The 12348-nt window shown below is 39.7% G+C and overlaps 1 protein-coding gene across 10 annotated transcripts in view; it reads left to right on the forward strand.

Annotated features, from left to right (window-relative positions):
* ift80 (intraflagellar transport 80 homolog (Chlamydomonas)) overlaps positions 1-12348 on the forward strand; it is a 229777-nt gene that overhangs the window by 166738 nt on the left and 50691 nt on the right. For all 10 annotated transcript variants that reach the window (XR_015759197.1, XM_087993642.1, XM_087993645.1 and 7 more), the window contains 3 exons: positions 6228-6407; positions 8427-8545; positions 8898-8972. Coding sequence is in view for 9 of the 10 variants with exons in the window: in XM_087993642.1 (XP_087849768.1) it covers positions 6228-6407; positions 8427-8545; positions 8898-8972 (374 nt within the window). In the remaining variant the exon portion in view is untranslated. The remainder of the gene's footprint in view (positions 1-6227; positions 6408-8426; positions 8546-8897; positions 8973-12348) is intronic.

Below are 12348 nucleotides of genomic sequence, written 5' to 3' on the forward strand. Positions count from 1 at the left end.
ACATTGATGACTCCATTGGCGACACCTCGTGCTCCCACGAGGAGGTTGAGCAGTTCAAAAACTTCACCAACACATTCCACCTCGACCTTAAATTCACCTGGACCACGTCTGACACCTCCCTCCCCTTCCTGGACCTTTCTATCTCCATTAATGACGCCCGACTTGACGCTGACATTCTTTACAAACCCATCGACAGCTACCTGGATTACACCTCTTCCCACCCTACCTCCTGCAAAAATGCCATTCCGTGTTCCCAATTCCTTTGCCTCCGCCGTATCTGCTCCCAGGAGCACCAGTTCCACCACAGAACATACCACATAGCCTCTTTCTTTAGAGATCGCAATTTCCCTTCCCACATAGTTAAAGATGCCCTCCAATGCATCTCACACATATCCTGCCCCTCTGCCCTCAAACCCCACCCCTCCAACCATAACAAGGACAGAACGCCCCTGGTGCTCACCTTCCACCCTACCAATCTTCGCATCAACCACATCATCCGACGACATTTCCACCACCTCCTAACGGACCCCACCACCAGGGATATATCTCCCTCCCCACCCATTTCCGCTTTCTGCAAAGACCGTTCCCTCCGTGACTACCTGGTCAGGTCCTGGCACCTTCCTGGCACCCTCCCCTGCCACTGCAGGAATTGCAAAACCTGCGCCCACACCTCCTCCCTCACCTCCATCCAAGGTCTCAAAAGAGCCTTCCACATCCATCAAAGTTTTACCTGCACCAATATCATTTATTGTATCCGTTGCTCCTGATATGGTCTCCTCTACATTTGGGAGACTGGATGCCTCCTAGCAGAGCGCTTTAAGGTACATCTCTGGGACACCCGCACCAATCAACCCCACCGCCCTGTGGCCCAACGTTTCAACTTCCCTTCCCACTCTGCCAAGGAAATGCAGGTCCTGGGCCTCCTCCACCGCTGCTCCCTCACCACTCGATGCCTGGAGGAAGAACGCCTCATCTTCTGCCTTGGAACATTTCAACCCCATGGCATCAATGTGGATTTTACCAGTTTCGTCATTTCCCCTTCCCCTACCTCACCCCAGCTCCAGCCTTCCAGCTTAGCACCGCCCTCATGACCTGATCTATCTGCCTATCTTCCTTTCCACCTATCCACTCCACCCTCCTCTCTAACCTATCACCTTCATCCCCACCCCGTTCACCCATTGTAATCTTTGCAACCTTCCCCCACCCTCCTCTCTGACCTATCACCTCCATCCCCACACCAATTCACCTATTATACTCTTATGTTACTTTCTCCCCACCCCCCACCCTCCTCTCATTTACCCCTCCACTCTGCAAGCACCCTGCCTCAATCCTGATGAAGGGCTTTTGCCTGAAACATTGATTTTCCTGCTCCTCGGATGCTGCCTGATCGGCTGTGCTTTTCCAGCACCACTCTAATCTAGACACTGTGTTCCAGCATCTGCAGTCCTTGTTTTTACCTACATGATTATTCATGTCTTCCAATGGGAAGATAGTCATTATAGCACCGTCACATTGGGACCATGCAGATGTCCCGATGTAGTTGACCCCCTGGGAAGTTGAATCTTCCAATGATCAATTATCAGTATCTGAAGCCTCCAATAAAGTCCCCGATAGAGTCAGAATCAGATGCTTTGGAGTTGTTCCAACTTTCCAACTGTCTTAGCTAAGTCATCCAAAAAAGGTTAGAGGGATTGAACCCTTCTTTGACTCTTGGGTAGGTATTAAACTGACGACCCCAAAGCACAATATCCTCTCTCTGATCCACCCACCAATATCTCACTGCCAACACCACCATCCCCCATCCTGCTGATACTCCCAAAAAGATGCTTGTAGTTTCAATACCATGCCACATCACTGCTAGCTGGGTAAGCTTCCTAGCCTGGAAGATCATATAGTTCTATAGAGAGCTCCTTCAAAGATAAGGATTTTTTTTGTCTTAGCTGGTCAGAAAAAGGGTTTCTGATCCTGATCAGAAGATCTGAGTTAATAATAGTTACTATATTATTCCACTTCTGTACGTATAATATTGGCTTCTATCACTGCTACTCATCAACCTGATATTCCAAATATCTTTCAACTAAAAATAAATGCATTTGAACTATATAAAAATAAAAAGTGTTTGGAGAAATTCAGCAGCTCTTGCAGCATCTGTGGAGAGAGAAGCAGAGTTAGTGTTTCAAGTCTTTGAATATCAAGGAGATGAAAGATTGTCGGGGATATGCGGGAATGTGGAGTTGAGGTTAAAATCAGATCAACCTGATCTTACTGAATGGTGGAGCAGGCTCGAAAGTCTGAGTGGCCAACTTTTGTTACTTATTTGTATATTCACACATCTAATATGGCTCTCTTCAGAATAGGACTCAAAAGGTTAACTGTTACTTTCTCCACAGATGCAGCCAGATATGCTGAGTCCCTCCAACATTTTCTGCTTTTATTTCATATTTCCAGCATCCACTGTATTTTTTAGTTTATTAGAAGTATACTTGGATTTAAGAAGATGATTTAAATAAAATAGGTTGGGCTGTTTTCCCTGGAATGTCGGCGGCTGAGGGGTGACCTTATAGAGATTTATAAAATCGTGAGAGACATGGATAGGATCAATAGACAAAGGCTTTTCCCAGGGGTGGAGGAGTCCAGAACTAGAGGGCATAGCTCTTTAGGGTGAGAGAGGAAAGGTATAAAAAGAGACCTAAGGGGCAACATTTTCACGCAGAGGGTGGTATGGAATGAGCTGCCAAAGGAAGTGGTGGAGGCTAGTACAATTGCAACACTTAAAAGGCACCTGGATGGGTATATGAATATGAAGGGTTTGGAGGGATATAGGCTGAGTGCTGGCAAGTGGGATTGGGTTGGGATATCTGGTCAACATGCATGAGTTGGACCGAAGGGTCTGCTTCCATGTTGTACATCTCTATGACTCTGTGATTGGCTATTTCTAACAATTGCACTGTTTAATGTAACATCAAATCTGGTAAATTAACAATTACCAGAAATGTTTGCAAATGTAAGAATAGAATGTGGTTGTAAGATTGTACACTGAGGAAGGGAGTAACCTTATTTATGCTACACTTAACAGAGTGTAGAAAATCTGTGGTTTGAGGAATATGCATTAATAGGCTCACCTAAACAAGCACTTAATCTTTGCTGAAAGAATAAGCATACTGTCATTTTTTTTTGCTTTGCACTCATCAGGACAGAAGCAAGAATACCAGATTTCAAAGGCAACAAGAAGTTGTATCAGGAAAGGAATTATCTGTCTTGGTGATGATGATGAGTGCAAAATAAAAAACTTCGACAGCATGCGTCTTTTTAAAGCAATATTCAAGTTCTGTACCAATTGACTGTATGCATACTAAGTCGTTAATAAGTGTTTTCAATGCAAAAGGGAGATACCATGTAAAAACAGAAAAGAATTTTATGTGATAAAAGGAAACTGCTTGCAATGTTAGCTGGCATGGGGGCTAGCTAGGGAACTTGAATGCTCAGTCATGTGATAGAAACAAAGTCAATGGAGCAGGACATCAGTTTCCCAACAGGAGTTTAGAAACCATGACAGAGAAGAGAAGTTAGGGCGAGTCACAGGATGAGAGCATCCTGTCGATGATTCGTGCCACAGTACATTGTGAGTAGATATCATCTAGAACCTTGATCAAGTGGATGGCACTGTCCCTGATGGTGCTGAGCTTCCTGAATTTGTTGGGGTTGCAACCATCCAAGTAAATGGAGATTACCCTTGACTTTAGTCTGTTATCTTGTTAGGCCTAAAGTGACAAGATGTGAACCACCCATTGGTCAGCATCCAAGCTCTAACTTACTCTTGTTGCCACAGTATTGGTATAGCTGGTCCAATTAAGCTTCTAGGTAGCTATGATCCCTGAGGTGTAGATTTTTGGACGACCAATCTCTTCAAGATCCTGTAAAGATAGTTGAGCCTTGTCTTGCTCATTATAATTATAATGTCACTCTTACTTGACTCTATTTGTGGCACTTTTTACAGATATACAATCCTTTATCCAAAATTGTTGGGGCCAGCTGTTTTTAGGAATTTAGCATTTTTCGGATTTTGTAACAAATATAGCGCCCCCTGTAGGATCCAGGGCAGCACCCCGTAATCAAGTATCAATACAGCAGCAAATACTCACACGAAGTGGGATAAATAAAGACTAGAAATACTACTACAGTTTATTTATAGAGTAATATGGTGATAAATGAAATACATAGACCATAAATACTCAACATTCCAAGAAAAACATTCGGTAAAACTTAAACATACACAGCTTCAGCACTATGGCAGATAGCATTTTTAAAGACTTCTTCAAGTGTCATCTGTCTCATTAACATAGGTTCCTGTCTAAATAATCTCTCTTTACTTGAGTAAATTGTCATAATCTCTTGCTCACTGATAAATGAACGTCGTTCAAGGCCAGCAATTCACTGATCACACATTTTCACCATATCGTGAATGGGGATTTTTTCAATTGTGTTCAGAAAGTCATCATCATCATCACTACTATCCTCATGCTTATCTGTATTTAACACCATTTCAGCAATTTTCCCATCACTCAAGGAATGCAAGACAGGTGCATCATTGTCAATGTTCAGCATTTCTTCAATGTCAGCTTCCTGTAATTTATTCACACTTTCGTCCAATAAACTTTGTGCATAAGTTACAAGGTTTGCTATCATCCTTTTCTCATCAGTGACACCAAATTCTTCAAAGTCTTCATCTGTAGGTTAATTTACATAAAACATGGACACAGTCTGTACCAATCATTTGTTAATGTTGATTTATCAACATCCTTCCAAGCATTAGCAACTGCATAAATGGCATCCTTAACACTAAACGCTTTCAGGAAGTCTTGGATTCCTACCCCTCTGTTTACTGCAGCAACATACAGTGTAAAAATAGTCTTTATACTTGCTCTTCATGGAGTGTAAAGTTCCTTGGTCACAAGGCTGTAATACAGATGTCACATTAGGGAGCAAGTAAATGCTGAAAGCATTACTTTTCACAAGACGTTCGGCACAGGAATGTGCAGAGTAGTTGTCCGGAAACAGTAAAATTTTACAGTTTTCTTCCAGTCCAGCATGCCTGCAATGAGCCCATGCCACTGGTACGAAGTGGTTACTGAACCAGTTGGAAAAAAAATTTCTTGGGTTACCCATGCTTTCTTGTTTACATAATAATGCACAGGTAAATTGTGTACACCTTTCAGACATCTCGGATGTTTGCTTTTTCCAATCACTGCCAACTTCACCTTGTGTATGCCTACAGTATTGCTGCACCCAAGATTAGTTCACCTGTCCTTAATGTCCTTAAAACCTGTTCGTGCTCTCTCATCAGCCATTGTTAATGTTTTTCTAGGAACATAGTGCCAGTAGAGAGCTGTTTCATCAGCATTGTAAATTTGTTCAGGACAAAGGCTTTCGTCAGATATTATCTTGACAAATTCGTCAATATAATTTTCAGCTGTTTCATGGTCAGTAGAAGCTTTTTCACCACAGATTTTCAGATATTTTACACCATTACACTTCTTAAATTTCTGCAGTCAACCTTCTGAATATTGACATTCGCCTTCAATGGTCAGTTCTTTATGATATTTTCTAGCTTGCTTCATGACCATCAAGCCAGTTAGTGGTATCCGTTCACTTCTTCGTTGTCGAATTCCACCATCAACACATTTTTTGCCCTATGCAGTGTTTTCCTATTTTTCATTAGTTATGGTCCATAAAACTGTTACCATAAAACTTCAGTAACTTGTCTTTCTGTTTTTTTAAATCATATGTAGTGGTAGTTCTGACACCATAATCTTCAATAAGACACCGCACAGACACACCACAAACAATCTTCTGCAATAAGTCCACTTTCTGCATTATTGACAACGCCAAATGCCTTCTTTTATTTTTATTATTGTTACGCATAGGTGTATCTGCAGCTCTTTTTGGCATTTTCACAGTGAAATTAAACACAATTAAAGACAGTGAAAAAATACACAATTGACACTTGCCAGTGCTGCACCATGCTGCCACGTGGGTCGAGTGGGTGTGAACTTTGCATGCAAAACAAACCTTGTTATGCAGACACGACTGACTCTCTACAGTCCACAAAAAAACCTGCATTAACATATTGTTACCTTTTTTGTAAATGAAATATCAATTAGATACCTAAGCAATTGATTTTCCCTGAAACATTTTAAATAAAATGTAATATTGTCTTATTGTTACAGTGGTCTTATGCACTTGAAAAGCCAAATACAGGAAGTGTATTCAACATTGCTTGGTCAGTTGATGGCACTCAAATAGCTGGAGCTTGTGGTAATGGCCATGTGATCTTTGCCCATATCATAGAACAGCACTGGGAATGGAAGAACTTTGAAATTACATTGACCAAACGAAGATCAATGCAGGTATAGTTCTTTAAAAATCAAATCTAAATAATAAAACAGAGTTCTTTTTGACTTTTAGAGAAATGAATGAATGTGTACTTAAGGAAAAAGTTGATTTCATTGGCAGCATTGTAGGGGCAATCTTTTGCACTTCAAAGGTCCAAACAAATGTGTGGATATTGTGATCCTTGTTTTCCGAATGTTTATTCTATTTCTGTTCTGGATATTTGTTTTAGAGATTTTTTTAATAATGATGTAAAACTGTTTTGCATGCTTTTCATGATAATTTTTATGTAATAGGAATAGAAAAATTATAAAGTAAAAATCATTTTCATAAGTTTTGCACACAATAACTTTGAAATGAACAGAGGGTGAGTTTAGTTATATAGCTGTATCAAAGAAATGCTATCAGCTATATCAAAGAAATGGCATGACAAACCAAATGCTCTCCTTCTGGTCAGTAGAAGCCAGATTCCAATCATTAATTTTTAAATCTGCAGAGCTCAGGTTTGATTGCAGTTACTTAGCCATAATTTATTAGGGTTTGATGAAGTGAGGTGAGAGGAGGCTCAAATGGAGCATAAACACCAGCATAGGGGCTAAAGGCATAGACCTCTGTTGCAGAATTTGTGTCCTTCTTCCTATCATTCCATGATTTAATAAAATGTGAAAAGAAATTAACACAATGTAACAATAGATTTGGGGTGGCATGGTGGCTCAGCGGTTAGCACTGCTGCCTCGCAATGCCAGGGACCCGGGTTCAATTCCACCCTCAGTCGATTGTCTATTCTCCCCATGTCTGCGTGGGTTTCCTCTGGGTGCTATAGTTTCCTCATACCTTCCAAAGATGTGCAGTTTGGGTGGATTGGCCATGCTGAATTGCCTATAATGTCTAAGGATGTGCTGGCTAGGTGATTAGCCATGGAAAATGCAGATTTACAGGGATAGGGTAGTTGGGGGGATCCAGGTGAGTTGCTCTTTGGAGGGTCAGTGTGGCTTGAATGGCCTGTTTCCACAATGTAGGGATTCTATGATTCTATAACAGCGCTTCATGCCACTTGGGATACTAATCAAAATATGAACAGGCTTATCCAAGGATTTTCTCTTGAGATTCAAAAGGAGTTAAAATACATCTATTGGCTAGGTACTATGTCATTCTCGCTGACAGATTGCAATCCAGCAATTTTGGCTGCCACAGAAATAAAGGAGCTAATCAGAAATGCAGCACGATTTGTATTTCTGGCTATTCCCTGCAACTGATTTCTCTTGAGTAGTTTGCTTAGAAAGAGATCCACTGAAAAATGCGTCCCTCTGAAGAGAGAAAGCCAAATGTATGGCCTGGAATTGTCAATGGGACAGAATCTGTGATATAAATGTTCAAAATATAAAATATTTTTGAATTTAATAGTTACTCTATAGATATAAATAAATTGCTCTTCAGAGATTTGCCTCTGCAGTTAACTAAAGTGGCCACAAGAGTGTCTGTTCTACAGATAATTTAAAGTTGTGGAAAAGCCAACAAAAAGGAAATATTTTTTGTGTGGTCATGCTACATCCAGCAGTCAATCTCAGCACATTCACCCTGATTTTAAAAAAGTCACAAGTTACCAAGTATATGCATTTATCAAAATCAAATAAAAACCTTGATCAGTTACAAATTGACCGTATAGTGCTTAATGCAGTTGAAATTGACCACAGATTCTACTGCGTCACAGACTCCTCCCAACTCTATTTTAATCTTGTGACATCATCATCTGACAACACCAGTTGTAAGTCATTCAAACAATTCAGTGATTTCTAATTTGATTTTGGTTTTGTTAGAAACACATGTGAAACAAAGAATGAATTTACTGAAATGTAGGAAAAAGAGTAGGCCTTATGTATTTCAATTTCACTGTGGCTCTCTGTCAATTTTAAGCGTTATGGAAAGAGTCATTATCTTAGTTATTGGAGACACATCCCTTGAAGAACAATACCTTGTAAATAAAGAGTAGGAAAATATATTTTAAAGTAATTAATTTTAATTATGTTTTCTAACAGGTGCGAAATGTGGTGAATGATGCACTTGATGTTTTAGAATTCCGTGACCGGGTAATAAAGGCGTCATTATCCCATGAGCATTTGGTGGTTGTGACCTCACTGCAGTGTTATGTGTATAGGTTAGTAAAATCTTTTCTTTGAAAATATGCAGCATCCTTTGCCAAGTGGATTTTGGATATCTTGTCAATTTCATTTCTCTTACAGCAAATTTATACTTTAGTAGTTTTATTATATGATAATAATGCAAAGAAGATGTGTAATAATCTACTTTAATAGAATCAGAGTTATTTTTGGCTTCATTCCTCTTAAAAAATAAACATTAAGCCAAATCTTTTAAAGTGAGTTTAACTTTAGTTGGATAAATGTTATCTCTCAAATGAGTTACATACTCTGGTTTCTTTACTAATCGCAACCTTGTATATGTATAAATGTATATAGTATGCATTCCCTGTTTATTGTGTTTTATTTCAGTACAAAAAATTGGAATACTCCACTGGTGTTTGACTTAAAAGAAGGTACTGTTAGTTTAATTCTACAGGCAGAGAGGTAAGAGATTAGCATTTATTTATTTATATATATATTCTAAATTAAATATAACTTCCACATACATAAGCAGGATTCTTATTTGTAGTTTGAATCTCAGTCAATTATGTGAAATGACTCTTCGGAATGTAAAAAAATGCAATTACTATAATGCAAGCAATTAGCTAAACATTGATATGTTATCTTACCAATAAAGACTTAAATATTATGTAATTTATTTTTGAAAGATTTTAATCCTAAAATGATTGAATAGAGTCTTACATTTATGTTATCCCTTAACATTTGATTTATGATTCAAGAAAATGTTATTTGGTGTTTCATTTTCTCAGAATATTCATAACTGGTTGCTGCAGTTTGAATCACAGACAGTGCATTTCTTAGTTCAAAATAACTTTGGGAAAGGACTACAAACATAATCGTTAGGCTATGCTCCTACTCAAGAAAATATGCTTGCCACTGAGATAAAGGGTTAACTTTTCTCATTTACAGTTAAAGTGTATGGCAAATTAGTTTCTCAACATCACCTCTATCATGGTGCAAGACAAGTTACCTTGCATGATATTCTTCTTTTCAGCTCACAAGTTATGCCAGCGAGATGTTCGATGCTTTACTTGCTAAATCTTGTGATGAGTGAGGTGAAAGTGCTTGCTGCCGCTGGCACCTTTTGGCTTCCACACCTATGTCACCACATCTAAAGCCCAGCTGCGCAACAATTCAGATGCTGCAATCTAGGAATGGCCTCTCACACTACTGCTTATGCCTAAACTTTGAAAATATGGCATAAAAGTAAAACAAGATTGCTCCCTAATTCCTGGAGAATGATGCTGTCTCAATATTGTAGGGAGGAACTTCCAGGATTTTGATCCAATGACACTGAAACAATGGTGATATATTTTCAAGACTGAATGATGATTAGCTTGCAGGGAAACTTCCAGGTGGTGGTGTTCCAATGAGAAATTGAAGTTCCCTGCACTCATTACATTCTCTATCATAGCCACTTTGAATGCTTCTGTCAAGTGGTGTTCAACATGTAGGAATACTGATTCCTTAGCTAAGGGTGGGGATGGTACATAATAATTAGCAAGAGATTTCCTTCCCCATGTTTGACCTGATGCCATGAGACTAAATGAGGTCTGGAGTCATTTGAGGAGTTCAAGGCACTCACTTCTTGTCTGTATACCTCTGGTGGACCTGTCATATTGGTGGGATATGATGCACTCTGGAATGGTAACACTGTTGTCTAAGACATGGTGTGTGAGGTATGATGCCATGAGTATGACTATACCAGGCTGTTATGTGACTAACCTGAAAGACAACTTTCTCAATTATTGCACTGCCTCCCAGATGTTGGTCAGGAGAACTTTGCAGGATGAACAGGGCTGAGTTTACCATTGCCATTTTCAGTGCCTAGTTCAATGCTAGGTGGTCCATCCATTGTCATTCCTTTATCTGAAGTTTTTTAGCAGTTTGTTACAACTGAGTGGCTTGCTACACCAATTCAGAGGGCATTTAAGCGTCAGCTACGTTGTTGTTGGTCTTGAGTCACATGCAGGCCAAATCAGGTGAGGGCTGCAGAATTCCTTCCCTAAAGATATTTGTGAACCAGGTGGTCTTTATGTCAACCCACAGTCATTAGATGTTTAATTCCAGATGTTATAGAATTCCAATTTCATCACCTATCATGGTAGGATTAAAACCCAGGTACCTGGAACATGTCCTTGATCTTTGGAATGCCAACTTAGCGACAGTAAGAGTACATCATTCCCTCCATCCTTGATATTCCTTTTTGTATTACTGTCCAGGAGCCCCAATGATCTTTTAGTCTCACCAGTTTTGGTTGAGCCCCTGAACATAACAATCAATATACCCCCTTTACCTCCAGAGCTCAAAACTCTGGAGATTCCTACTCATTTGTTGGCCCTAAACCATCCCCATGAGAGTTCAGAGTAACCACAACCTGCTTCAAACCCAACTTTGAGAACTCTCAGAACCCTCTCATTCATTGTGAGCTCCCATTCTAGCAACTGCATGGGCCCCTAACACAGTGCCCATTCCCTCAGTGACAAGTACAAAATAACCCATCTAGGCTTGGGAATTCCTTGTTCAAAATTCCATGGACTGCCAACTGATTATTATTGAGCAACACGGATCCACGTATTCTGGTAGAGCATTGTTTGTGACCAACCTCTGGACTGTAATCAGACAATCCCCTTGACTTCCCCCTAAGTACTCTTCTCATATGACTCTCACACTCAAGTGTTTGGCAAGTGAGCTGCTGGCACCTGCTGCAGCTAGGATGTTGATATTGCACTGTGGCATACATGGAAATGTCCACCTCTTGAATGACTGACACATTTGCTCATCTATGCACCCCTTCTTTTCTCTTTTACATTGAAAAACTCCCTAAATGGCAACCTGAAACTCAGCACACAAGAACTTGTGTGATTGAGAAAAAAGCCACATCACCCACAAATGCTAAATGCGTCCAAGTAAGACCCAAAGTCAATTTGCACTGAAAAGCAAGTGAAAACTCATAAAATGCCTATCTCCATGTCAGCACAAAACCATCCTGTCTGGATCCATGAGCTGCCTGGCTGACCCCAAGCACAAAATGACTTGACAAAAAAACCTGCAAATTCTAGGTTTCCCTCACCTCCAAAAACTGGGAACAAGCTTGATCCTGTTATGAGGCTAGTACTTTACGGGTACTGAGTTGCGTGGATGAAGGATTGAGGAGAACAGTAGCCATACACTATGCATGGACCTAGTGCTGAAGAAGCTGTTCCATGTAAAGAGAAGGTAGAAGTCCAGCACAGGCATTTCACGAGATGCAATGGACAATGAGAGACCAGTTACCAGATATCTACTCTGATTTACCTGCTAAGTTTTAGCACTGTTAAGGTTCATGTGGAAGAGAGGAGAATTGGAAGTGCAAAATTAAGATGGTGAATTGAGGCACTAATAGGATGCAAATGCATGTAAGTAATTCTGTCATTCAAGGGTAGGATTCTAAGCTTTGCATTTAAGGCTTGAAGGGAAGATTGAACAAGTTGTTTTTGTTGTCAAGAATAAGTTTTTTTTTCATTCTCACCCTATTTAGTCACTTTCCTAGCCATGACTCTCACTGCATCAGGTTGTGGAAATTTCTACTCAGAGAATCTAATGAGAAAGCAGCTTACAAAATGGTAGAATTAATAAAACATCTTTAAAAACTTAATTGTGGCATGCTGTAACTCATTAGCCCTAATTTATAGTTTGGCTGAAAACATCAATTAGATGTTACTTTTAAAAATGCCCAAACCTTCTGTAACTTTATTTATCACATTCAATTCAAAGATGTGAAAATGATAATATAAAATGAAAATTGTTCTATACTTTC

This window comes from Chiloscyllium plagiosum, unplaced genomic scaffold (assembly GCF_037043375.1).
Source record: "Chiloscyllium plagiosum isolate Xiang-an unplaced genomic scaffold, Cpla_swu_hap1 HiC_scaffold_13, whole genome shotgun sequence".
In the NCBI taxonomy this organism is placed as follows: Eukaryota; Metazoa; Chordata; class Chondrichthyes; order Orectolobiformes; family Hemiscylliidae; genus Chiloscyllium; species Chiloscyllium plagiosum.